This window comes from Pinus tabuliformis, chromosome 4_2, assembly GCF_031772625.1.
Source record: "Pinus tabuliformis cultivar Carrire ecotype Pingquan chromosome 4_2, CPIR1, whole genome shotgun sequence".
In the NCBI taxonomy this organism is placed as follows: Eukaryota; Viridiplantae; Streptophyta; class Pinopsida; order Pinales; family Pinaceae; genus Pinus; species Pinus tabuliformis.
In genome coordinates this window covers 1,137,863,423-1,137,890,092 of record NC_142304.1, presented here as the reverse complement: position 1 = coordinate 1,137,890,092, position 26,670 = coordinate 1,137,863,423, and the positions used below count along the sequence as shown (strand labels likewise).

The 26,670-nt window shown below is 40.3% G+C and overlaps 1 protein-coding gene across 2 annotated transcripts in view; it reads right to left on the bottom strand.

The window, feature by feature from the left end:
• Positions 1-26,670, bottom strand: part of LOC149173681 (transcription factor GTE6-like) — a 359,882-nt gene that overhangs the window by 71,814 nt on the left and 261,398 nt on the right. For both annotated transcript variants that reach the window (XM_089424694.1, XM_089424693.1), the window contains exon 4: positions 16,039-16,266. In XM_089424694.1, coding sequence (XP_089280820.1) covers positions 16,039-16,266 — 228 coding nt within the window. The remainder of the gene's footprint in view (positions 1-16,038; positions 16,267-26,670) is intronic.

The following is a 26,670-nucleotide window of genomic DNA, read 5'->3' as shown; positions in this document are numbered from 1 at the left end:
GGAAAAAGTGGTACCTGATATCTATATGCATAGAGCGATCATCAAACATGGGATTCTCTAATAATCAGATCCCACTCTGGTTGTCGCAGAGGATCACGGTGGTATCCAGCACATGTCCAAACAGCTCATTAAAGAGCTTCCTCAACCAGACAGCTTCACGGGAGGCCATACTAGCAGCTATGTATTCGACCTCAGCGGTGCTCAAGGCAACCGATGAACCACTCATCTTACATACATGTCGCAAAGGGGTATCGCAGGGGAAGGCTGAACCACTCACCCTGTACACAACAAACCACTAGGGGAAGGTTGAACCACTCACCCTATGGTTGCTCATTGCTCCAAGAAGTACCCCAAGCCCCCTGGAGCTCCCAAAGCTCAATGTCCATATCATACAGGACCCTCATAAGAGGGTCTCTCCACGACTTCAAGTCATTCTCGGAAGGCCAAGAACTTGACCTTCTCCAAGGGCTTTGTCAGAGTATCGATGACCTGCTCATCAGTCCCAATGTGATGGAGTCTTATTGCTCCTCGTTGTACCATATCCCGGAAAAAGTGGTACCTGATATCTATATGCATAGAGCGATCATCAAACATGGGATTCTCTAATAATCAGATCCCACTCTGGTTGTCGCAGAGGATCACGGTGGTATCCAGCACATGTCCAAACAGCTCATTAAAGAGCTTCCTCAACCAGACAGCTTCACGGGAGGCCATACTAGCAGCTATGTATTCGACCTCAGCGGTGCTCAAGGCAACCGATTTCTGCTTTCTGCTCATCCAGGATATGGAAGCAGAACCCAAAGAAAAACAACATCTAGAAGTGCTCTTGAGATCCACCACACTGCCAGCCCAATCAGCATCAGAATAACCATGTAGCCTTAGATCTCCGATAGTGTATCTCAGTCCATGAGTGATTGTGCCCCAAAGATATCTCAAAAGATTCTTGGCACCAATCCAATGTATATAATGAGGCTCAACCATATATTGGCTCAACGTGTTAACTGCAAAACATATGTCTGGACGAGAGTTCACCAAGAACATCAGTGCTCCTATGAGTTGACGATACTCAGAAGCATTTCCCAATTCAGGTCCAGCAGCACTACCACATAACTTCTTAAAGTTAAGTTCCATCGGGGTAGTCACAGGCTTGCAGTCTACCATCCCAAATCTTTCCAATATCTTCACAACATATTTTCCTTGAGATAGGAAAATTTTACCCGGCTTTTGTCAGACCTCCAACCCTAAGAAGTAGTGCATCGGTCCAAGGTCCTCCATCTCAAATTCAGAAGCCAACTCCCTCTTACATTTGTGAATGAGAGGGTCTACACCTGTCAGAAAGAGGTCGTCCACATAAAGTATCAGAATGAGAGGTTTATCATTTTCAACCTTAAAGTAAAGGTTCGGATCGACTTCACTTCTAGTGAATCTCAGCTTCATTAGATAGCTATCGATCCTCTCATACCAAGCCCGGGGTGCTTGCTTCAAACCATAGAGAGCTTTCTTCAACCTACATACATGAGATTCCCACTCATGAACCTCAAACCCCTCGGGTTGTTCCACATAGATGTTGATTTGGGGTAGCATCGGATGTGCTCTAGCCTTGAAATTTGGTGGAGAGGCTAAAGCACATGAGATCTCCAAGACCCAGAAATCGTTTTGGAAAATTCCATCCAAATAAAGGGTTATTAAAACAATTAATATTTTAATGAGTTCCTAAGTATAAACTTAAGAAAATAAAAATATTAATGGGTATTAATAAAGATAAGGATGATAAGCTTCTAAGAGACAAAGATCAAGTCTATTTTAATCTTAGCTATTGATTACGGACTTAATCTCGGTCGTTGATTCATCAACAGGAAAAGTATAAGAGAAGGCTTGAGAGTCAGTTAGAGATATACTGAGGGAGACCAGTCAGTTCGATTTTTGGAGTGGGGCTTGCTGAGAAATTCGAACTAGAGGTCTAGATTGCAGCAAGAGGTAGCGAGTACGTAACAGAGAGGCAGGGACAGTGTCGGAGGATCAGCGTAGAGTTCAGAGAGGCAGACGCAGAGGCAGTTGGACTGCGCAGTCACTGGAGGGCCTGCATGGGTGACGTAGAGAGGCCAAGTGCTGACACAATGAGGCAGATGTTGACATAGAGGGTATAGGAGTTGCACGGAGGCTAGCTAGATAGACACTGAGCCTAGGGGAGGCACCGAAGGATTTATCTCTATTGGGTGAGCCAGTTTGGTACCCTAGTTGTACTCGAGAAAAGCTTACTAAAAAAATCCTCCTCTATTGCACCGGTTTTCCCGCATTGGGTTTTTCTAGGGACAATTGTCCAAAATTATCTGTGTTGATTCTTGTGCATGTATTTGTTTCTGTGTCATGGTGTGATATCTACATCAGAATTTATTTTAATTTTACTGAAGGGATTTCGTAGATAACTTATTGGAAAATAAGTAGGTAAAATAAATCAGTTGTTGCAGTGATAGAGTTTTTCACATGGTATCAGAGCAAGTAATCAGAGACAGGAAGGGAAAATCAATTATGGGTCGAGATCACGATGGAGAGGCATCTACATTAGGAGGCTCACGCAGATTTTCAACAAATTGCACAAGAGATAGTAATTTCAATTTCTCTATGCTAGCTTCCAAATTGGAAGAAGTTGCTTGTGTGACAAGCTCTGCATCATCAGAGGTATGGTATATAAACAATGGAGCCTCCTGGCATTAGAAAGGAATTCGGGAATGTTCCTTAGATTATCAGAAAAAAAAAAGGATGAATTTTCAGACCACCACGGGGAATAAGGCAAAGTGTACTCCGGTAGGGAAGGATACCATAGTTTTTCAAACGAATACGGGAAAGCGGTTCCATGCTACCAATGAGATGCATGTGCCAAGACTGGGGATGAACTTACTTTCCATATCGCAACCTCAAGGCAAGGGCTATGATGTTTTCTTCATTAAGGAAAAAGTACACGTCAAACACCCGAGCTGGAAAAAGAAAATATAGATCGGAATCAAAAGTAACAGGTTGTACAGGTTACAACTAGAATCACCAATGGCACAGATAAGCAATAATGGAGACAAGGATTTGAATGAACTATGGCACAGAAAAATGGGACATTTGCACCATGGGGCTCTGAGAATTCTCAGGAAAACTGTAACAGGAGTTCCAGATCTCAATATAGAAAGAGATGATGTATGCAGAGGATGTGCTCTAGGCAAGTATGCCAAAGCAACATTTCCTAGAAGTAAAAATAGGGCCAAGAGTGTACTAGGATTGATATACTCAGATATCTGTGGACCAATGTCCACTAAAGCTCTTAGTGGTGCCAAATACTTCGTCACCTTCATTGATGGCCACTCTAGGAAAACTTGGATTTATTTTCTAAAAACCAAGGACGAGGTTTTCTATTGATTCAAAGAGTTCAAGGCTCTGGTGGAGAATCTGACAGGGAAGAAAATAAAAGTTTTGCGCTCAGATAATGGTGGAGAATATGTCGATAAGGACTTCACTGATTTTTGCACTAAGGAGGGTATTAGAAGAGAGTGGACAACCCCTTACAATCCGGAGCAGAATGGAGTAGTAGAAAGGAAGAACAACACTATTGTGGAAGCAGCTAGGGCCATGATGTATGATCAGGATATGCCAAAATTCTTGTGGGCAGAAGCATGCAACACAACAGTCTATGTCCAGAATAGAACTCCTCATACGGCATTGGGCAAGATTACTCTAGAGAAAGTCTTCACTGGGAAGACTCCTGAAGTCAACCATTTCAGGATATTTGGGAGTTTAGCATATTGCCGTATACCCGAGAAGAAAAGGAAGAAGTTAGATCAAACTGCAGAGAAAGGATATCTAGTGGGATATAGCAAGAACTCTAAGGCATATAGAATCTATCTTCTAGGGAGCAGGAAGGTAGTAGCTCGACGAGATATGAAGTTCATGGAAGATAGGGCCTGTTGTCGCGCAGATTGGCACGACAACGCTCAGACCGGGGGCTGTCACTCTGATCCCCGATCCCTCCGTTTAAGCCTGTCTCCCGCGGCTAAGGGGGGTAGTCCCTGTGAGATGATGAGACCAACTGGCGACCAGTTGGTTGGGAGACACGAGATACGATATAAAAAGGACTCGATGGATTTGATTAATTTAGCAGACCAGTGCCTTAAGAGATTGCAGATAAGACGATTACTTGTTAAATGATATAAAAAAAAAAAACATGGACCATGAACAGCGATCATCTATCGTCAGCTAGAATCAGCTAAATCACAATGCTCTTAGAATGACAAAAATGATATCCAGCAATTGAAAATTTTAAAAAAAAGTAATGCTTTAAACCACCACGAATCATAAACCATTAACCAGATATCAACTTCGCATCTCGACTTGAAAATCTAGATCTCAGCATGAAAGATATGACAATTCCCGAAAGTGACTGGATCTGATGAAGAGAATTTTCCACAAGAAATTTTTATATTTTTTTTCAAAAAAAAATTTAAATATTTTTTTAATTTTTTATTTTTCAATATTATAAAAAAGGGAAATTAAAAAAATCCTAAAAAATTTAAAATTCAAAATCTATTTAAAACTAAATTAAACTAAAACTAAACTTAAGCCAAAATTTAATAAAATAAGTCCTTTTTTATTTTTTATTTAAAACCATAATAAAACAAAAATTCAAATCTAAAAATCTAAAACATTAAATCTAAACGAAAACTAAATATTAAAGTCTATATTAAACCAAAACTATATAAAAAATTTTAAATCTAAAGCTAGAATCTATAGAAATAAACCAAAATCGAAAAAAGGCTATTACGCATGGATATCGGAATAAAAAAAAACGACTAAACCCTAAAAAGAAACCACGCAAGCAAAAAGCAGTGACCCTCGATATACCTGAGTGATGGCCTGCGATAAAAAACATAAGGCGTAAAAATTTGAACGCGTGCCCAATTTGCAACGATACACAGTCGATGTCAAATATGAAACAAGTCTATACTTACCTGAGGATCGATGAAGCGATTTTTACCTGCTTACCCTCTGTCGGCGGCCACGAAGAATTTAAAATCGATTTTGCAGGGTTTGCAGGTGATGGCGTGGAATTGATTCGATTTCTCAGCGAGTTCTGAACGATTTGCTAACAGTTGCGGTGGCAAATACAATGTCGACGGCAATAATCCAGCGAGTTTATCTTTACCTGAGGAGCGATTTTTTTTTTTACCTGCGGCTCTGAATTTATCTCTGCTGACCGGCGTAAAACAAGAAAAAAAAATTTGATGCCCACGCAGATATACGCCGACGGTTTCGATGGAAGCTGTAGCACTTTAAACAACCAAAATGACACCTCCCACAGTCGACAGACAGAGCAGTGTTGAGGCAGCACCCGCGCGGAAGGATGAAATGTTCATGAAACGTGAGTGATAGATGACGGCTGCGTTTATGGGTCGGTCCTCCGTTTCTTTTTCTTCTAAATGCAGATAAATCCTCTGAGAAAGAGACGATGGACCACCGCATTAGATAACAAACTGTCAGCGGCTGGCATCTGGTGCTGAGGAATCCAGCATTGGATGATCTTTCCAGTAAATTGATTTGAAAACTGATTGCACCCTCAACGCAGAATTATATCAAAAAAAATTCAGGCGAGCTTCCTCTAGCCCTATGGCGGTAAATGCTTTGCTGCTTGGACCTGGCTTGGCCCTCAGATCAATATCTGGTGTTTGCTTCTGCCACCTGAAATCACCCAAAATATGTACATAAAAACAAAAATCAAAACCCTAAATAAACCTGTCCTAAGCGAAACTGAAAATGAAACCCTAGATCAGCTAATTTAATGTACAGATTTAGCCCCTTCACAGCCAGATTTAACAATAAGAACCGGAAAATTTTTAAGAAAAGAAATTTCAGATTGTCACTGTGAAAAAACTTCAGAAATTCTCTCATGCAGATCAGAGAAATAAAACCGAATGATAGACCCAGGATCAAATCCACTGGGCTCAGCAGAAAATGCTTGTGGGAGTTGGCTGGTTCAGCCGAGAACTTCCCCTAACGCCCACCAAATCTTCTTCAGCAAGGGTTTTTCTGCACAGCTCGGAAACAACCATCAGTAAAGAGGGCAAGAATGCTGCTAGATCTCAGGAAGTAATGGAGATACCTGCCATTACTTCAGAAACCCTAACAGAACCCAAACCCTAGCAAGTGAGCAAGATACCTGTACCCACAATACTCTACAAAAGCTATTATTAACAGCTGAAAATAACATATGCAGAAAATTAAAACAATCTCACAGCATTTCAAGAGAGTAACACCAGCAAGATATGGACCCCAAAGTCTTCTTTATTAACCAGAAACAAATTTACAAGAGAGCTTCTTCAGTCTTTGACTCACAGATCGAATGATTGAAATGACCCCCTAAGACCCTATATAAAGGAAATGATCCTAACGGCTAGTTCGAGTGATCCATGTAGAAATGATCTCGACCGTTGATGAGGATCAAGACATCTCTTGATCTCATCCGTCGATTTATTAACTTAAAATATTATTATTTTATTAGTTAGGGTTTTTGCTTCATTTTTTAATTTTTTATTATTTTTTATTATTTTATTATTTTTATTCATTTTTTAATTTTTTAATTCATTTAACATGGATCACTGAACTAAGCTTTCGGAAACATCACCTAGGACCTAGGACTTAGGACTCATGAGGGGATTTAAAACATTTCTCGACCCTCAGGACACATTACATCATGACTTTTACAAATTTACATCTCAAGGGGACAAGCCCACTTAATACAGACCCTCATAAATCACCCAGCTCTGCGACATCACGATAATCTAGCAGATCAACACACTAGGATTCTCCTAAAGTTCTAATGACAAAATCAATCCCAGCTTTGGGGTCAGGTTTGAAGGAAAACTCTGCCGATCCGTGGATCGGTGAGACGAAAAACCTTCCGGGACATAGATTATCATCAGAAAGTTAGGTCCACCTAGGCAAATTACATACATGACTCATGTCTGCTAAGATTATTTACAATCAATACATGCAGACTGGGTTTACAATCAAAAAGATTAAGCTGCTGATGACTGCAGGATGGCACGGACACGCTGATCAGGTGATGCCCCTTTTTGCAAAGAAAAGGGGGGGGTACTGCATGGGTAGTTGACCGGTAGAGGTCAACAGGGCCTTCAGAAAATCTCGAGAAATGCATTCCAAGGAGCAGTCAAAAGATGAGTCGTTGGTCAAGCCACTTCAACCAACGAAAGCCAAGAATTCTTCCTTGGAACAGGAAGAATCACAAGAAGAGGAGGAGCTAACAGAGGCATCTGCTACCAGAGGAAGAATGAGCTAAGAACTTCGACAATTCTGTGAGATGCAGAAGATTTCATCGGTGCACCAAGAAACAATAAAAGGGAGCAAAAACAGCCATATACATATCAGGCATTAGTAGCTCAGAATAGGGAGCCTTCCAGTTTTCAGAAGGTTGCTCAACATCAAGTTTGGATGGATGCGATGGTAGAGGAATACAACTCTATAATGGTGAACGATGTTTGGGAAGTAGTGCCTAGGCCTCAAGACAGATCAATGGTAGGTTCGAGATGGATCTACAAGATTAAATACACTACAAACAGAAGTGTGGAAAAATACAAAGCCAGGTTTGTGGCTAAGGGGTATGCTCAGAAGGAAGGAATTGACTATGAAGAGACCTTCGCCCCAGTAGCCAGGTATACATCTATTAGAACCGTGATATCTCTTGCAGCTCAGATGGGATGGGAGATTCATCAGATGGATGTCAAAATGACATTCTTGAACGGGGTAATAGAAGAGGAAGTATACATTGAACAACCAGAAGGCTTTGAGACACATGAGAAGAAGTCTCATGTATGCAGATTGAAGAAAGCCTTGTATGGGCTCAAACAGGCACCTAGAGCATGGTATGGTCGAATTGACGGCTACTTGCAGAAAATGGGATTTGTCAAGAGTGATGTTGATCCCAATCTCTACTATCTGGTTGTAGAAGGTGAGCCTCTAATACTAGTACCATATGTGGATGATCTCCTTTTGACAGGTTCATCAAGGGTCATCGAGGATTGCATGAAGAATCTAGCGACAGAGTTTGACATGAAGGATTTGGGACAGATGCATTATTTCCTAGGGTTGGAACTTTGGCAGCAGAAGGATAAGATCTTCCTTAGACAAGGGAGATATGCTACAGAGATCCCGAAGAGATTCAGGATGCAGGACTACAGGCCGATGGCTACTCCAATGATCACCAACTGGAAGAAAATTGATGCATCAGAAGACAAAGATGTTGATCCCACCTTATACAGGCAGCTCATAGGGTCCCTGATGTATCTGGTCAATACTAGGCCAGACATTTGTTACGCTATCAACACCCTCAATCAGTTCATGGTGGAACCCAAGAGGGTTCATTGGGCAGCAACCAAAAATGTTCTTAGATATTTACAGGGAACAGTCGATTATGGACTCTTGTATACCAGAAGTAAGGATATCAAATTGAGTGGGTTTACTGATGCAGATTGGGCTGGAGTTCAGTGGATCAAAAAAGTACCTTTGCATATTGTTTCAACATTGGATCGAGAATGATCTCCTGGTGCAGTAGGAAACAGAAATCCGTAAATCTGAGCTTAGCTAAAGCAGAATATATGGTCGCTAGCACAGCTTCGTGTGAAGCCATATGGCTTAGAAAACTGCTTAAGAGCCTATTTAGAAGAAGGATGGAAGTGACCATGATCATGTGCGATAATTAGAGTTGCATCAAGCTCTCTGAGAATCCAGTATTTCATGATCGGTCAAAGCATATTGATATTCGGTGTCACTTTGTCAGAGACTATGTCCAACGAGGAGCTGTACAATTGAGCTACACTCCTACAGGAGAACAGGTGGAAGACATCCTTACCAAGGCCCTTGGAAGAACAAAGTTTGATTATTTCAGGGAGAAGATGGGGATGATAAAGAATCCATTTCAGTAGCAGAAATGGGTATGATGTTGCAGTACAGATGCAGTGTTCGGAGGAAGGATCAGCATCAGCACGGATGTAGAGGGAGTTGTAATGCAGATGCAGTGTTAGGTGGAAGGACCAGCAACAGCACGGATGCAGAGGGAGCTACAATACAAATGTAGCAGTGGCAGTGGTAGAGCCATGGGCAGCAGTATAGGATGCAATAGTATAGAGGATGTTCGGTAGGGAGGCCAAACATCAGCATAGGTACCGGTGTCGGATGATCAAGGTAATGCTTAGTTGTGTAGTATTACTAGAGCACATTCCTCGCTAAGAGGGAGTGTTGATTTGGGGTAGCATCGAATGTGCTCTAGCCTTGAAATTTGGTGGAGTGGCTAAAGCACATGAGATCTTCAAGACCCAGAAATCGTTTTGGAAAATTCCATCAGAATGAAGAGTTATTAAAATAATTAATATTTTTAATGAGTTCCTAAGTCTAAACTTAGGAAAATAAAAATATTAATGGGTATTAATAAAGATAAGGATGAGAAGCTTCAAGTCTATTTTAATCTTAGTCATCGATTAGGGACTTAATCTCGGTCGTTGATTCATCAACAAGAAAAGTATAAGAGAAGGCTTGAGGATCAATTGGAGATATACTGAGGGAGACTAGTCAGTTCAATTTCTGGAGCGGGGCTTGCTGAGAAATTCGAACTAGAGGTCTGGATTGCAGCAAGAGGTAGCAAGTACGTAACAGAGAGGTAGGGACAGTGCCGGAGGATCAGCGCAGAGTTCAGAGAGGCAGATGCAGAGCTACTTAGGAAGACGCAGAGGCAACTGGACTGCGCACTCACTGGAGGGCCTACGTGGGTGACGCATTGAGGCAGACGCTGACGTAGAGGGTCTAGGAGCTGCGCAAAGGCTAGCTAGACAGATGCTGAGCCTAGGGGAGGCACCGAAGGATTTATCTCTGTTGGGTGAGCCAGTTTGGCACCCTAGTTGTACTCGAGAAAAGCTTAATAATAAAATCCTCCTCAGCTGCACCGGTTTTCCAGCATTGGGTTTTTCCAGGGACAATTGTCCAAAATTATCTGTGTTGATTCTTGTGCATGTATTTGTTTCTGTGTTATGGTGTGATATCTGCAGTAGAATTTATTTTAATATTTACTGAAGGGATTTCGTAGATAACTTATTGGAAAATAAGTAGATAAAATAAATCAGTTGCTGCAGTAATAGAATTTTTCACAATAGACTTCCTCTTTGAACGAACCATGCAAGAAAGCAGTCTTGACATCTATTTGATGTAGGTTCCATCCTTGCGAGGCAGCAAGGACTATAATCGAGTGGATGGTGGTGTATCGGCAACAGGTGCAATTATTTCATCGTAATCTACACGTTCCTTTTGAGAGAAGCCTCGAGCAACAGAGCAAGCCTTGAACTTTTCTGCACTTCCATCAGCTCCATGCTTGATTTTGTAGAACCACTTAGAGGTGACAACCGATTTGTCCTGGGGTCTAGGGACCACATCCCAGACATCATTCTTCATAATTGATTAGTATTCTTCATCCATAGCATCCTTCCATACTTGTTGCTTCACAGCTTCTTCAAATGATGAAGGTTCATTCTGAATGATAGTGCTCATGACGGTCAAGTATCCTTGATACCTGTTCGGCTTCTTGCTTTCACGGAAAGTCCCCCTTGATCAATATGTCTCTCGGCATCTGAAAATATATGGGGCTTCCGAAAATTCTAAAATGAGAGACATTGGGTTTCTTACAAGTGAACATTTCTTCGGGAGTCTTGGGGTCCAATTCTTGATGAGGGCATCGGTTTTGAACATACACGGGGGTATTTGCAGCTTCAGCCCATAGGAACTTTGGAAGCCCTTGATCATGAAGCATGGCACGAACAAATTCTACAATAGTGCGATTCTTCCTTTCAGCACACAATTTTGCTCGGGAGTGTATGGCAATGTAGTCTCCCTCTTAATGCCAACTTCTCTGCAATAATCTTGGAATTCATTGGATTCGTACTCGGTCCCATTATCAGTCTTCAATGTCTTGATTTTCTTCTTGGATTGGTTTTCGATCAAGGCTTTCAAGTGTCGGAACTCGGTGAACACTTCATCCTTCTTCTTCGAGAAGTAGATCCAGGTCTTGCGAGAATAATCATCCACAAAGGTGACATAATATAAGTATCCTCCCAAAGAGTTTACGGGCATCATACCAGATATGTCGGAGTGGATCAATTGCAAAATATTTGTGGTCTTGTTATTACTTGAGGGGAATGGTCCCCTTGTAAGTTTTCCTTCAGCACATCCTAGACATACACCTTCATGCTCTACATCGAACTCGGGCATACCTGTCACCATCTATCTCACATCGGGTAGGGCCTTATAATGAAGATGGGCAAACCTCCGGTGCCATAGTTCAGATTGTAGAGATGTGTCACAAGACATGGCTCTCAATGGACTTCCTCCAACTTGATACAAAGTGTCAACGCTGAACCCAAGAGTAAAAGCATCTTTAGAATTTCTTTTCCAAACACGTACCTTTCCATCGATAAATGCCACCTTGAATCCTTTGTCTTCCATTGCCGAAATGGACACCAAGTTCTTCTTGAGATCAAGTACATAGAGTACTTCTTGTATATGAATACTGTTACCTTGATTCAATTGAAAGGTAACATTGCCTACTCCCTTCACGGGATAGGTGGCATCGTCTCCAAGGATGATCTCCAAGTTTTTGTCCTTTTCTATCAGATTAGAGAGAGCTTCCTTGTATCCGATGAAGTGCCTTGAGGCACCACTATCAATTAGTCAATTCCCCAAAGTGTCCAGTGGAGAGGCAGTGGAGAGGGCCGATATAAGATAGTACTCCTTTTTCTTACGGTTAACAACATTTGATTCTTCATACCTAGAGTTCCTTGCTTTCTTGGAGGGTCGACCATTTCCTTGATGTCCCGCATTCCTTTTTCCCTCGCCATTGGACTTGCCATTCCTTTCATCGTTGTTGTTGAAGTTTCCCTTGGAATGATAGTGATCATCATCATGCGATGTGTCCCTTGTATTTGGACACTCCCTTGCATAGTGGCCAAACTTATTGCAAACAAAGAACCTGCCCTTCCTTCCTCCCTTAGATCCAGGCTTTCCATGGAAATGACCTTTAGACCTTGCATTATTTCTCCTTTTGGCACGAGCGGAGAATGCAGTGGGGTTGCTTCTATTAGAAGGCATTTCTTGCTCCACCATTCTTGTTTCTTCTTGAATGCATCTCAACATCGATTCTTCAAACATTGGAATTTGATCATTGTTGAATATAATGGTTCTAAATACATACCATTCAGGTGGGAGTCCTCCAAGGGTGGTGAGACTAAGTTCCCTGTCAGGAATGACTTCTCCAATCGAAAGTAGATCATTCTTGATCTCAGTGATCCTTAAGAAGTAGGATTGAATATCCTCGTCCTTGCCCTTCTTAATATGCTTCAACTTATTTTTGAGAAATAGAATTTGATTAGCATTACTAACCTTGAACATGTTGATCAACCTATCATAGATCTCCTTGGAGGTCTTCAATTCGGAGATGTAGGCCACAAGACGCTTGTCAATGCAATCTCTGATAATCTTCTTTGCTTTGACTTCAGCCCTATTGTACTTGGTCTTCACAGCAACTGGTGCATTTGAAGGAGGCTTGGGGATTTTACCCTTCACATAATTCATCACTTCTTGTTCTTCCAAGCTCAAATCAAGAGACATCTTCCATCCATGACAGTCAGATTTATCATGGAGCTTGTCTTCAGCCGGGAAGTGGGATGAGGAACCCATTGAGCTTTTTGTCCTTGTCCAACTGTCTTTGGTGATGGCTCTTTCACTCTTGCTTGGGCTTTGTTTTCACCTCACCTCTGATACCATGTTAATTTTAGGCAACAATGGTATGTTCTAAGCTTTAGAGCAATTTTACTTCAATTTCTTTATTAGCCCAATATCAATATCTATATTAAAAATCACATCAACATGATAGTAAAACGCAAATAGAATATAAAGATAAACAGTAGAAGACAAGCCAAGACAAGAGGACACGAGATGTGGCACCAGCCAGGGACACACCCCAATGTGGGGAAAACCTTGATCAATTCTTCTTTTAGTCTTCAATAGTTCAACAGAGAGAGATAGTACAATTTACAAATCTGATATTTTGTAACAGCAGTAAAATAGCCCTAACCATAAAAGTCAACGCTGGCCAACAGGCCAGATTTGACCCTCAACAAAATGGTCAACTTCAATCAACTTCAGCCTCCAGACAGTAAGATGAATCAGCCCTCACAACAACCCAAAACAGTGCAGTCAAACCTGGTGAAATAGCCAACCCTGCAGTCAACCCTAGCTACAGTCAACACTAGTCAAAGTCAACATTTGACCTCGATTTCTTGCCCAGAAATGCGGCCTGCCCAAACAAAAGTATCTCACCCAAAAGCACAGTCAAGCAGGTCAACGTTAGTCAAAACACTTCCTGAAATTTGGTCAACGTTGGTCAACGCCCAAAACAGAGTTTGATCCTCCTTTCCTTCGCACATGTGAGAGAAAAAGCTGCCCAAAAATGCATACCCAATCAAATGAGGAGAGAGAAAGATGTGTGAGGATGAGTGTGTCCAAATGAGGCTAATGCATCATGTATTTATAGCAAACTTTGAGGACGAATAGATGTGATTGTTGGGCTTCTGAGCCTACATGAGTTTGCTGGCCGACCTTGACAATTTGTCCATAATATAAATAAATTCATATCTTCATTTGTACAAGTAAGAATCGGATGATCTTTAGATCAATCCTATACCTCTTGGAGAGAGGAATCCAAGAAAAATATCAGTTGTCATAAATAAGATGACCCATGTAGAGTTTGGCCCTAGTTGCCAACTTTAACAACTTAACCTATAGTTTGAACGCATAGGAGGGAATTCATATTACTTGGTGGAGGGGCCCACGTGGGAAGGAAGGCCCATGAAATTATAAAAGGAGGGAGCTCAACTTCATTTGCATCTTTTGGCATATCAAAAACTTAACTCAGTTGCTCGAGCTGCTTAGCCGGGTCACTTGTTGTTCAGCACGAGTTTTCCAAGCGGAGAACTCACCCTTTCTTCGGGGGACTTCGAGTGCCACCCTAGAGAGGTTCTTTCACACCTATCCGGAGGAGACTTACAGTGAATTTTCCAGCATTTGCATTCAGGTTTGCCAGGCAGTGCATATTTCTGGAGGATGCAGGAGAGGCTCTTGAGGGAGTCATTTCAGTGCTCTTTTGGGGAGCAATTGCCGAAGGAAATTAGGAGAAGGGAGCTCTAGTACTTTGCAGGGTTTTTTGGGGAGTTTAGGAGCTGGAGGAGACAGCTATCTTCTGGAGTGAGTTTGCTGCTCCTGGGCCTGCGCAGAAGGGTGTCACTGGGCACACGTGGGAGTGAGGAGCTTGCTCATTGAGGCTAGAACTTGCCGGGAGAAATAAGGATAACATTTGTGGAGTTGATTGCAGCCTTTTTGGAGTGTTTTTGGGGAGGTTTGCTGGTGCATTGACAGGCAACGTATTTCAGCAGCCAGTGGAGAGCGTAGGGCCTTTGGGGGTCGATTTTCAGAGGTCGGAATTAGGCCAAACCCTTTCTGGGTTTTGGTGGGTTTTGCTTGAGGAGCTTGGAGGTAATTTTGCAGAATTTTTTGAGCACTTGAGGAGGGGTTTCCAGCTATATCTTTGCAGCAGACAGTGCAGAATTGTTGGGGCAGCGCAGAGCAGTACTTGGGCAGTTGATAGCAGCATCCGGGCTTCATAGTTATTCACCTGGGCTTTGCTCCACTTGCCTTTGAGGCAAGCCCAAGTGCATTCCTTCCATATATTTGTACTCTTGCTCCAGTTTATAATAAAATGGCTCAGTTGCTTCTACATTTCTGGTTTTTCATGGGTGCATGCTAAAGTTTGAAATTTTCTGTGGTGTAATTTATTGTTTGCTTTGCATATCACTGTTTTTCCTATTTAGGAACATTACATTTCCACAACTTTTATTTTTATTTGTGAAGAAATTGCCGTGTGATTAATTCGATATTAATCAAAAATTAATAAACAGCAAGAATCAGTTAGGAGAATTAATTTCCAGTTGCTGCATTTCAAGGAATTTACACAGAATTTATGCATTGCACAAACACTGGACACAGAAAAACTTAGTGATCAAAATAGATTGATGTACATTAGGATACTAATAAATGCGCTCAACAAACAACCAGGAATGAGTTCGCATAGAATATATACATTGCACCAACACTGGACATAGAGGATGACATAGATATGAAAATAGATTGATGTACATTAGGATACTGATAAATGCACTATAGGTAGGTAGATAAAGGTTGAGCATGTATAGCATTTCTAACAGAAACTAAATTCGTCGATATCTTAACATGAGGACTGTAAATGTTTGGGAAAGGTCAAGGACAGTAAAAACAAACAAGGCACCTTGAAAAGCAAGGTGCAACTGGCTGAACACTGAGATCATGTAATCAGAGGGATTCCTGCTTTAGAGACCAACAAAAAATGGTCAATGAGTCAGGAATCAGCAATATTAACAGTGCAAAACAAGCAGAACCAAGTGTAGGAAAGGGAGGAAAAAAACTCCTCGTGTCTGTGGAGAATGATGCAAAGCCACTAGAAGCAAGAAACATCTGAAGTTTGCTGTCCATGACTCCATTGGCTCACTTCATTATGATGAAAGATCAAGGATCAAAGGTCCAACTTTCTTGGAATTTCCCCTCCACATGGAACATTTTAAGTAAAAAAGAGATGATAGAATTACATTGTCCTGTAGAGATATGATCAAAAAGAAGTTAATGGGACTGGAAAATGGCAAAGACATCACATACAGTCAAGGGTCACCCATATCCATTAATAAATAGTAGGACAAAAGATACACGTAAAGAAATAGCATCTCAGAACTGGTGCCAAGGCAAAGATGGTTTAGCAAAAAGGTTTTATATAAGAAAGCAGAAATAAAAACATCGAGGGTGAGATCCATATTTTGGACTGTCTAAATGAATAAAGTTTAAAGAGACCGAACAAAAGACTACCAGTTCAATTAGTTTTGGTTCCAAAATACTTCTCCACTTTTCTTCAAACTTCTCCAAGAGAGCTTTCGCCATCATGTACACTTCTGTCCCTGGCTTATTGTATGTCATTGCATTCCTGAAAACAAGCCTCACATCTTCATATATCTCACGAACATTACTGTAACCTGAACCATCATTTAACTCCATCCGATCTCTAATGCTTCCCAGATCCATAGGCCTTTTTATCACCTGCACAGCAAAGTACAGGCGCAACCTCAATGTGCTGATTACCATTCAATAACCAAACAAACTCTTCTTTAGTAGCTTCAGCAGGAGATTGAAACCAATAAAACTAGGTCTATGAAAGTATATCAAGAAATTTTCAAGCCATCTCCAACAAAAATTAACGATGCTGGAAATTAAGATAAAAAATAAGCCAATGTAATCAGTTTTATATTACAACTAAGTCCTTTAAAGGCTGTAGCCTTGACACTAATATATAGGGTTCACATTCTAAACAATGGACAGCCATTTCTGTGACAAGCACAGTGCATTTCACCTTATACTGATCTTCATTGTGTTAGGAAAATATAACTAGGTTTGGTCTTCATAATTATTATTAGACTTTTATCATTGTATATTTCATGTAAAAAGCAAAAGAAAGAAAAAGAATTTTTAATTTTAGTAATAGAGTGAAAATAGACCAAGTTGGCCTGCCCAAGGGACGTGACCCTTCGGATGGACAGACAACTATATATTGGCGTGAATTCTCCACCAAAATAGAGCAAAAAATTCGTTGTGAGAAAGAATGTGAGTTTCTTCTGATATAGAGGACTGTAACGTGTGCGTATTTTCTGATAAGGCAGGCATCCAAATTATGTATTTGAGGCATCTAAGCTGTGCTCTGTGGAAAGCATCCAAACTGTGCTCCTGTGGAAGGCATCCGAACTGTGCTCTGAGGAAGGCATCCAAAATATGCTCCAGTGGAAGGCATTCGAGCTATGCCTCATATCTCCGGTGTAAGCCATATTCTATACAAGTTCTGTTTCTGTTGAAGATCATTCGAAGTGCTGGTTCTGCTCCTGATATCCTAGGTCTGTTATTGCTACAATGGAAGATTTGATATCTGAGTTTTGCCTCCGAGAGAAGGTACCGAGCTTCTGTACTGTGATATGTTTATCATATTGGAGAAGGCTAAAGTATGTTACTATGGAAAAACCGAAGTGTGCTACCAAAGAATACAGCTGGAAGGAAAATGAAGAAGGGAGGGCTGACTTGGTCTTGGTCTCAGTCTTAATCTTGGATATCTCACTTTGATCTGATCTATAATGATGTTTCTGGGTTTTCCCCCTCGTGGGGTTTAACCCTGGCTTGGAGCCTACATCTTGTGTCTCTTGTCCACGTTTTTGCATTTTGGTAATTGCTTGATGAATGGAAGAATACTAACAAATAAAATTAAGCCAATTGTAAATTCACAAGTAATTATCAAGCTAGAGAAATCACTCTAATTCACTAGCCTATTGATTTCTCAACACGATTTCAGAGTTATGGTGGCAAGAAGAAGATCACTCTTGTTGGCATATTCGTTCTTCTCTGATAAGTTTCTGAGACACACATGAATTCCCTAATGTGAGTTTCCTGTTACAATTGATGCAACTTTTCTGTGGAATATACTTTTATGATGATACGAATATGTTGAGGTTAAGCTATATATACTCTAAGAACAGTTCGTGCCTTCCTATAGATAATGCAAGTTCTGTGTACAAGTTCTGTGACTTACACTTCTGAGTTAGTATGAGATATCTCCTCTTACAATAATACAAGACTCTTTCAGTAAATCACCTGAAGTTTCTCCTTCAAGTGTCAGCAATCTGAGTTCTATACCCAGTGATCCGAGTCTTTATCCGACAGAGATCCGATTGATGTGAGATGAACTGTAATGAAAGATCCGAAGGCTACCTCAACAGTAATACATGGCAAAAGTAGTGCGAGTTCTCAACAGAGTGAAGAATAAACAATGACAGCTATGAAAATTCTCCTCCTCTCCATAACTGCAATGCAAGATGACAAGAATACTGGGCATATAACATACTCTATAATGATGGCATCCGAATTACACTCATCAAAGGCAATGTGACATTAATGTATGGTTCATCCTAACAGTAATATATCCTAAATATATGACTTGATGAGATTGTTACTGTAAGACCCTAAATTTATGTTATTTTTAGGTATGTTCCATGCTAGAGCAATTTATTTTAATTTTCCAATATCTTTTCCAGATTAGCAATCACATTAGCATTAAAGTAAACTGCAGATAGAACATAAATATAAATCACAGAAGACAAGAGGACACAAGATGTGGCGATAGCCAGGGACAAACCCCACAATGTGGGGAAACCCTTGATCAATTCTTCTTTTATGTTCTTCAAAGTTCAACAGAGAAAGTGAGAGAGATAATACATTTACAATAGAAGTCAACACTTTGACTTTTGATATTTGCAGAGATCAGTTGAAGACATATTGCTTCAACTGATTCTCTAAGGTGACTCCTTCACCTATCATAGAGCTGCCTCTCGATCATTTGCCACACCCTGCCGTGTAGCACCTTGTTGTACCATCACAGTGTGTTGAACCTTGATGACTGAGCTGCTCCTGAACTCATCATCATGCTGCCCTGCTAATGTGCCCATCATGCTGCTGTTATAACTTCTCGTTGCTTCATCATGCTGCAACACTCTCCTTCTGTTGCTTCATTATACAGCTATATGTGTATTAGCCTTAGCTGCTTGCTATGGCTTGCAGCCTAGCAAAGCAGCTAGGTTATAGTGCAGTCTCAAACTACACAATATCTACAGTGAGGATATACATATACCTTGACTGCTGTGAGATAGATCCATCGGGATTGTTCTCACCAGAATTGTGACTATGCCAAGAATGTTGTTATCTGAAGTTTATAATGCTTCATCCATCTGAGATAGGTACATCATTTAAATGCCGAGACTTACTGGTCCTTTTGAGACTTTGATCTTAACCGAGACTGTTGTGACAAAAGTACCTTGCTATTTCAGACCTCTGAGAAAGACATCAAAGTCTGCACCTATACGAAATACTATGCCTGCACCTTATCACAGATATCTTGTGTCCATCCGAAACTTGTATACGCCTTCCAGTAGTGCGGATCTCTGCCCTCATACTCATCCGAAGTTCCTTCTGCGTTTTCCAGCCAAGATCTAGCTTGACTGTACCATAAACCCACGAGGTGCAATCAAGATCTTCACCGAAAATGCCTGCGGCTTCCTCATGACTTGACTGTAGTTTTGTTACCCTTATTTTGGCTCCATTATCATGAATGTGGCTCTCAGCATTCCTCATAGTGGCTACAACAGCTTTTAAGGTGTTTCCATATCTGCGTATAACATATTACAGTCTTCATGAACAGCATATAAAGGCCTCTTTATTAACTGTGTTTTGTTGCGGCTTATTGTGGCTCAGCTTCCACCTTAGACTGTGGTTGTTCCTTTTGTGACTGCGGCTGAGGTTAGGGCATTATGCTATGTGTGTAATCCATGTATAAGGTCTCAGCGTATAGAGTTTATTGTTGTGCGTATAGGTGCTTCATGCTGCGACTTAGGGCATCACTGTTTCCATCGCTGTGAGTATAGATTCACTACGGCTAGGGCATCGTGCTATGTCTTCATACTAGGCCAGCGTACTCTTTAATGTTTCTCCTTCTCCAAAAACCCAAGACATGGAGAGATAACATAAAGAGTGTGTGTGAAATGACTTCAAGTCGTTACATATTTATACTAAAACGTAGAGGTTGAATAGACATGTCTAGTGGGCTTCTGAGCCTACTCAAGTTGCTGGTCGACTTGATAATAATTTCATAATCAAAATAAATTCATATCTCCATAAATACTTATCAGAATCGGATGATCTTTAGATCAATCCTACACCTCTCGACGAGAGGGATCCAATAAAAATATCAACTGCCATAAATAAGCTGACCCACATGGAGTTTGGCCCTAGTTGCCAATTTAACACTCCCTCTCATCTAGGGAGAACTCCATTTGCTGATCCATATGTCCGATTGTACTATTTCTACCATCAGTGCCCTGCATTGATCTGCTCTACTCTGCTCAGCTCTGTTGGCTCTGCTCTACTCTACTGGCTCTGCTCAGCTCAGCTCTACCCTGCTCAGCTCAGCTCAGCTCTGCTCTGCTGGTTCTACTCAGCTCTGCTGGCTCTGATCTGCTCTACTCAGCTTTGTTGGCTTTGCTCTGCTCTGCTGGCTCTGCTCAGCTCTGTTGGCTCTGCTCTGCTCTGCTGGCTCTGCGCAGCTTTGCTGGCTTTTCTATGCTCTATTTAGCTCTGCTAAACCATGAAGAAGAAGAACTGATCGAGAATGTTTCATACCATTCTCCACTGGCATGAAGTTAGTCTCAGAGTGCGTACCACTGGTCCCAGACCAGTCTCAACCGACCCAAAGTCAGCATCATAGTGGGTACCACTCCTACCACTGGTCCAAAACCAGTACCGCAGTCTCAAAGAGTGTACCACTGGTCCCAAACCAGTGTCAACCGATCCCAAGTCAACATCATAGTATGTACCATTCTCACTGGTCCCAGACCAGTCCCGCACTGACCTGAGGTCAGTCTCAGAGTATGTACCACTGGTCCCGAACCAATCTCAACCGACCTGAAGTCAGCGTCATAGTAGGTACAACTCCTACCACTGGTCCCAGACCAGTCCACTGACTCAAAGTCAGTCTCAGAGTATGTACCACTGGTCCCAAACCAATCTCAACCGACTTGAAGTCAACATCATAGTAGGTACAACTCCTACCACTAGTCCCAGACCAGTCCACTAGCTCAAAGTTAGTTTCAGAGTATGTACCACTAGTCCCAGCCCAGTCTCAACCGACCCGAAGTCAGCGTCATAGCAGGGACAACTCCTACCACTGGTCCTAGACCAGTATCCTTGATCCCAGATCAATGAAGGTCATCCTAGCGTAGGGAGTACGGTAGATACAGCGATGCGTCCATCGGTACTACTATGGTCCCTATATTCATTTCCCTGCTCATTGATCAGATGAGAGGTACTTCCCATGAGTCCTGTTGACCACTACATGTCAACTTCCCATAGCAGTACACCCCCTTTTCTTCGCAAAAGGGATAGCGCTTGATTGACGTGTCCGTGCCATTCGACAGTGATCGTCGACTTGATCAATTTATGTTGTAAACCCAGTCTGCATGTGTGAATTGTAAATAATCTTAGCAGAGTTGAGTCATGTATGTAAATTGCCTAGGTGGACCTAATTTTCTAGTGATAATCTACATTCCGGAAGGTTTTTCGTCTCACTGATCCATGATCGGCAAAGTTTTCCTTCAGCCTAACCCCAAAGCCGGAATGAATTTTGTCATTAGAATCTTAGAGGAATCCTAGTGTGTTGATCTGCTAGATTATATTTGGTCGCAGAACTGGGTGGTCTATGAGGGTCTATGTCAAATGGGTTTTCCCCCCTTGAGATGTAAAATTGTAAAAGTCATGATGTAAAGTGTCTTGAGGGTTAGGAAATGTTTTAATCCCCTCATAGGTCCTAAGTCCTAAGTCCTAGGTCCTAGGTCCTAGGTGATTTTTCCAAAGGCTAAGTTCGAGGATCCATTTAAAAATAAAAATTAAAAATTAAAAAAATAAACAATAAATAAAAAATAAAAGATATAAATAATGAAAAAATTAAAAAATATATAAAAAAATTAAAAAATAAATAAAAATAATAAAAAAATTAAAAAATTAAAAAATAAAATAAAATAAAAATTTTAGAAAATAATAAATCAAATTTTTGAGTAAATAAATGCAGAATTTTAATTGTTTAATATATTAAAATGCATTTAAAAATTCGACGGATGAGATTAAAAGAAATCTTGATCCTCATCGACGGTCGAGATTAGTTTGACATGGATCACTCGAACTAGCCGTTGGGAATTTTTCCTTTAAATAGGGTGTTAGGGGTCATTTGAGATTAGATTTGATCTGAGAGTCTGGTGCTAAAGAAAGCTCTCTTGTAGTCATTTTTGTGCAATAAAGAAAGACTTTGGGGTTAAAAATCTTGCTGGTGTTACTTTTCTGGAAATGTTGTAAGATTGTTTTATTTTTCTGCATAATTTTCAGCCATTGATGATAGCTTAATGAAGATTGATCTAGGCACAGGTATCTTGTCTGATCTCTGGGGTTTGAATGATAGTTTAGATTCTGAAATATAATGGCAGGTATCTCCATTTGATCTGGGTTTCACTATTGTTTCTCCCTCTATGTTAATGGTTGATTTTAAACTGTGCAGGAAATCTTAGTTTTGAGTTTACCCGGCATTAGGGGAAGTTCTTGGATGAACCAAACAACTCCCGGATTGTGTTTTCTAAAAGAGCCCAGCCAGTTTTAATCCCGGGCTTATCATCTGAAATTTTTTATGAATGCATGCAGGGTTGCTTGAAGTATCTCACATTAAAATTAAATTCTGATAATGTTACTGTGATTATTGACAAATCTGGCTGCTTAAGAGTCAAAAACCTGTAAATGTTGTAATTATTTAGCTGATTTAGGGTTTCAGTTTTGTTTCTGGCACATTTTACTTCTGGGTTTTCTATTTCTTTTTTCCATTACAGGTTGTAGGTACAGGTTTTGAGAAAAAATTCAGAGCTTCCATCAGACAAATCTGAATGCAGGGTGATTTAAAATTTACTAGAGAATATGAAGGGTTTTCTGATCCATATTTCCGCAGCTGCCAATCCAATTTGCAAATCAAATCTTCGGCCAAAACCACGCTTCTCCAAATTATGCAGCTCCAACCTGCATTTTCCAGCCAACTCCACCTGTGTGAGATCTCCTGCGTCCTCTCTGCTGCCATCAGAACCTACAAACGCTTCAACGCATTTGATTTTGCTGTCATATATTTGGCCAGCGTGAGGGGTTTTGAGGGACGTGATAGCCTTCTCCATCTGTGCAGTCTTCAGATCCACGTTGCACGCCTGCATCCTTCCCAAGCTGCAATCTATTTTCCCAAGCGGCTGTCCTGAGTCTCATGAGGTCGATCCTGCCATTCTCCCTGCGCATTTCCTTTCCACACTGTTTCTCCACGCCGTCCATCCTCAGCAATCTCCTCCGCTGCCATTAAGTCCCTCATACGCTGTTTCTCCATGCCGTCCATCCTCAGCAATCTCCTCCGCTGCCATCAAGTCCCTCATACGCTGCTTCTCCCTGCGCGTTTTTTTCTGCCGTCCAAAGCCTGCGTACCCAGCAAACAAAACTCAAAGCGTTTTTCAAATTTTTTTTTATTCATGTTTGGATCACATGCTTAAGGTTAGCGTAAATATTTGGTTCACGTTTGAAATTTTTTTTAGAATAGCGTATTTCAATTTTATGAAGTGTACAATAAAATAAAATTACTAACTTTCGATTTCTTTTTTTTAGGTTTTTTTTTTATTTAAATTTTAGCATTAAACTTAGATTTAAAGTTAGACTTTCCTTTTTTACTTTTGATCTCATAGGTTTTAGTTTTAAAATCGAAAAAAAAAATTAAAAATTAAAATAAAATAAAAATAAAAATAATAATAATAATAATAGTTGTTTCTCCTTGTTTATGATTAGGGTTAGTATAAATGTTTTGGTCTTGTTTATTTTTTTTTATGTTAGTTCATTTTAATTCAGATTTTCATTTCGATTATTTTTGGTTAGGTACTAGTTTTAGATTTTAGATTAATTTGAATTTAGTTCATTTCATTTTGACCTTTAAAAAAAAAAAAAAAAAATTTAAAAATTTTTTCCTTCAGGTTTCATTTTTCTAGTTTTGTTTACTTTTCATTTCATTTAGATTTAAATTTTTTTAACTTACAAAAAAAAAAGAGGGTAACTTAATGTTTATCTTGAAGTTAGCTATGTGAAAGTGGTAACTGATCAGCGTCTAAATTTTATGATCATTTAAAGCATTTAATTTTTCTTTAAGTTTAATTGCTGGATCACCGTTAAGACGTTGTGCATTTGTTGAAAATCTTACATCGCTTGGGATATTTGATGATAAATGATTGTTCTACATGGTTTATATTTCTGAAATATTCAATAAATAATCATTTAATCATCAACTCCTTAAGGCACTGGCCTATTAACTTAATAAAATCAATTAAGTGCTTGTTTCCCTCGTGTCTCCCAACCCAATTGGTCCACAGTTGGTCTTCATTCATCCTATAGGGTCTACCCCCCTTAGTCGCGGGAGACGACTTAAACGGAGAGATCGGGGATCAGGGTGACAGCCCCCGGTCTGAGCATTGTCGTGATAATCTGTGCGACAACATTTTTTGGCGCCGTTGCCGGGGATACTTTATTCTCGATGTTTTCAACGACTTTTCATCATTCATCTTCTCATTTCTCATCATTCTTTCATCTTTCTCATCTCTCATTTGAGCTGGCAGATTCAACATTTTTTGGCATCATTTGGATCTTTTCATCACTTTATCTTTCATCATATCAGCAACTACTCTTCAGTTCGTTTCTTGTTTGGGTGGCGACTCCATTTCATTTATTTTTTCCCAGACAAGAAGCCTCCCTCATATCTGCTTGTTGGTTTCTTTTGGATCCTAGAATTAGATTCATTGTTCAAGTGGCGACTCCACTTCTTTCATTTATTAATTTTCTTGAGCAGAGATCTCTTTCTATCATCCATTTGGTCCCTCATTATTCATCATGGATTATTCGTTTAAACCATGTCATTTTACTGATGATCTCCATGATATTCCGGAAGTGGCCATTTCTAAATTACCTTTGTTCTCAAGTGGTGATTCAGTCGCTGTTAAAAGACATCTAGGCTTGTTTACTCGTATAATGATCATATATTGTAGACCCCCTCAGTATAATCATGAAGATGTCAAAATGCGTCTTTTTGTCCTTTCTTTAGAGGGTGATGCTTTGAATTGGTTTAACAATTGTCCTGAGGATTCTTTCACTTCTTTACAAGACATTGTCAATGCTTTTAAAGATAGATATGGTAATCCGGATAGCTCGCCTTGTGCCCCTAAAATTGTGCAACAGAATGAAAGTAATCTTATGAAAGGTTCAGCTATCGATGAAAGATTCCAAGACAATTCTTCATATCAGAATGTGCCATCCACCTGTACCATTGCAGATCAAATCCATGATAGTGGAAAAGCAGGGACAAATGACAATGAAAAGGAAGATCAAAAGCAAATTATACAAGAACTAATGCTGTTGGTAAAAAATATGGAGATAAATCAAACTAATTATGCCAATGATGTGAGAACTTTATGCACCCACCTGGAAAAACGTAATAGGGAGATGGAGATCATGCAAAATCAACATGCTAAGGAAATTGAGGCCATGAAGATTAATCATGACACAGAAATTAGTTTTATGCAAAGCAAGTTATCAGGCTTAGAGGAAAATATGACAACCATGAAAGCTAATCATGATAGGGAAATTAATTCTATGCAAAACAAGTTATTAACTATGGATGAAGAAATGACTATCATGACGTTCGATCATAATAATCAGTCGGCTACCATGCAAGCAAATCATAAGGAAGAGATGAACTCTATGCAGCATTGCTTGATGACCATAAAGGAAAAAGACGATAAAATAATAAAAGATATGGAAGCTAATCAGATATGTCTTCAAAAAAAGTTATTGACCATGGAAGAAGACCATGCCAGGGAAACCAGGCTATAGAGGTTGAACACTCTAGTCCGATAGATGCCATTAAAATACAGGTTCAGAAATTTCAACAATGGTCAGAGGATGAAAGAAACAAGGGAACGTCAATAGATCAGGAGCCTCCTTATCTGTTACAGCAAGCTCCATCATACTATGAGGTCCTTTGTTCCATTGAAAAGTGGATAATTGAAGGGCAGATGCAGAATGAAGAAAGACATCTCACGCATATCTAACATGCTTCATCTGAAAGCTTTGAAGCAGAATGTTCCACGTCATCAGTAATACAGCCTACCAGGAAGAAAAAGCGCAAGAGGAAGAAAATGAGAAGAAGATTTGATGCATCAGACAGTCGCGAGAAGCTTGATTTTCGGATAGGAAAAAGTCCTACCATCTGCAGAATTGGACATGGCACATCCGACAAGCAGCCAACAGATTTGCCTGAAAGCAGGCAAATGCTCAGTATACACTATATTGAACACATCTGATGCCATGGGGCATCCTTTGTATTGTATTTCTAACCCTACTTCTTGTCATTTCAGTGTTTCATTTCTGTTTTAGGATTAGATTTACTTTTCCAGATAATTAATAAATGAAGAGCTTATATCTTTCATGTGCTTAATGTTATATGATGATTTTTGGATGGACGCTACTTATGTTTTATTGTGTATTGCGTGGATGCAGATTCTGGATTCTCACATTCCTGCAGTGTAGCAACGTGTCCCCAAGTGGAGCTAGATGTTGACCACTACATGTCAACTTCCCATAGCAGTACACCCCTTTTTCTTCGCAAAAGGGATAGCGCTCGATTGACGTGTCTGTGCCATTTGACAGTCATTGTCGACTTGATCAATTTATGTTGTAAACTTAGTCTGCATGTGTGAATTGTAAATAATCTTAGCAGAGTTGAGTCATGTATGTAAATTGCCTAGGTGG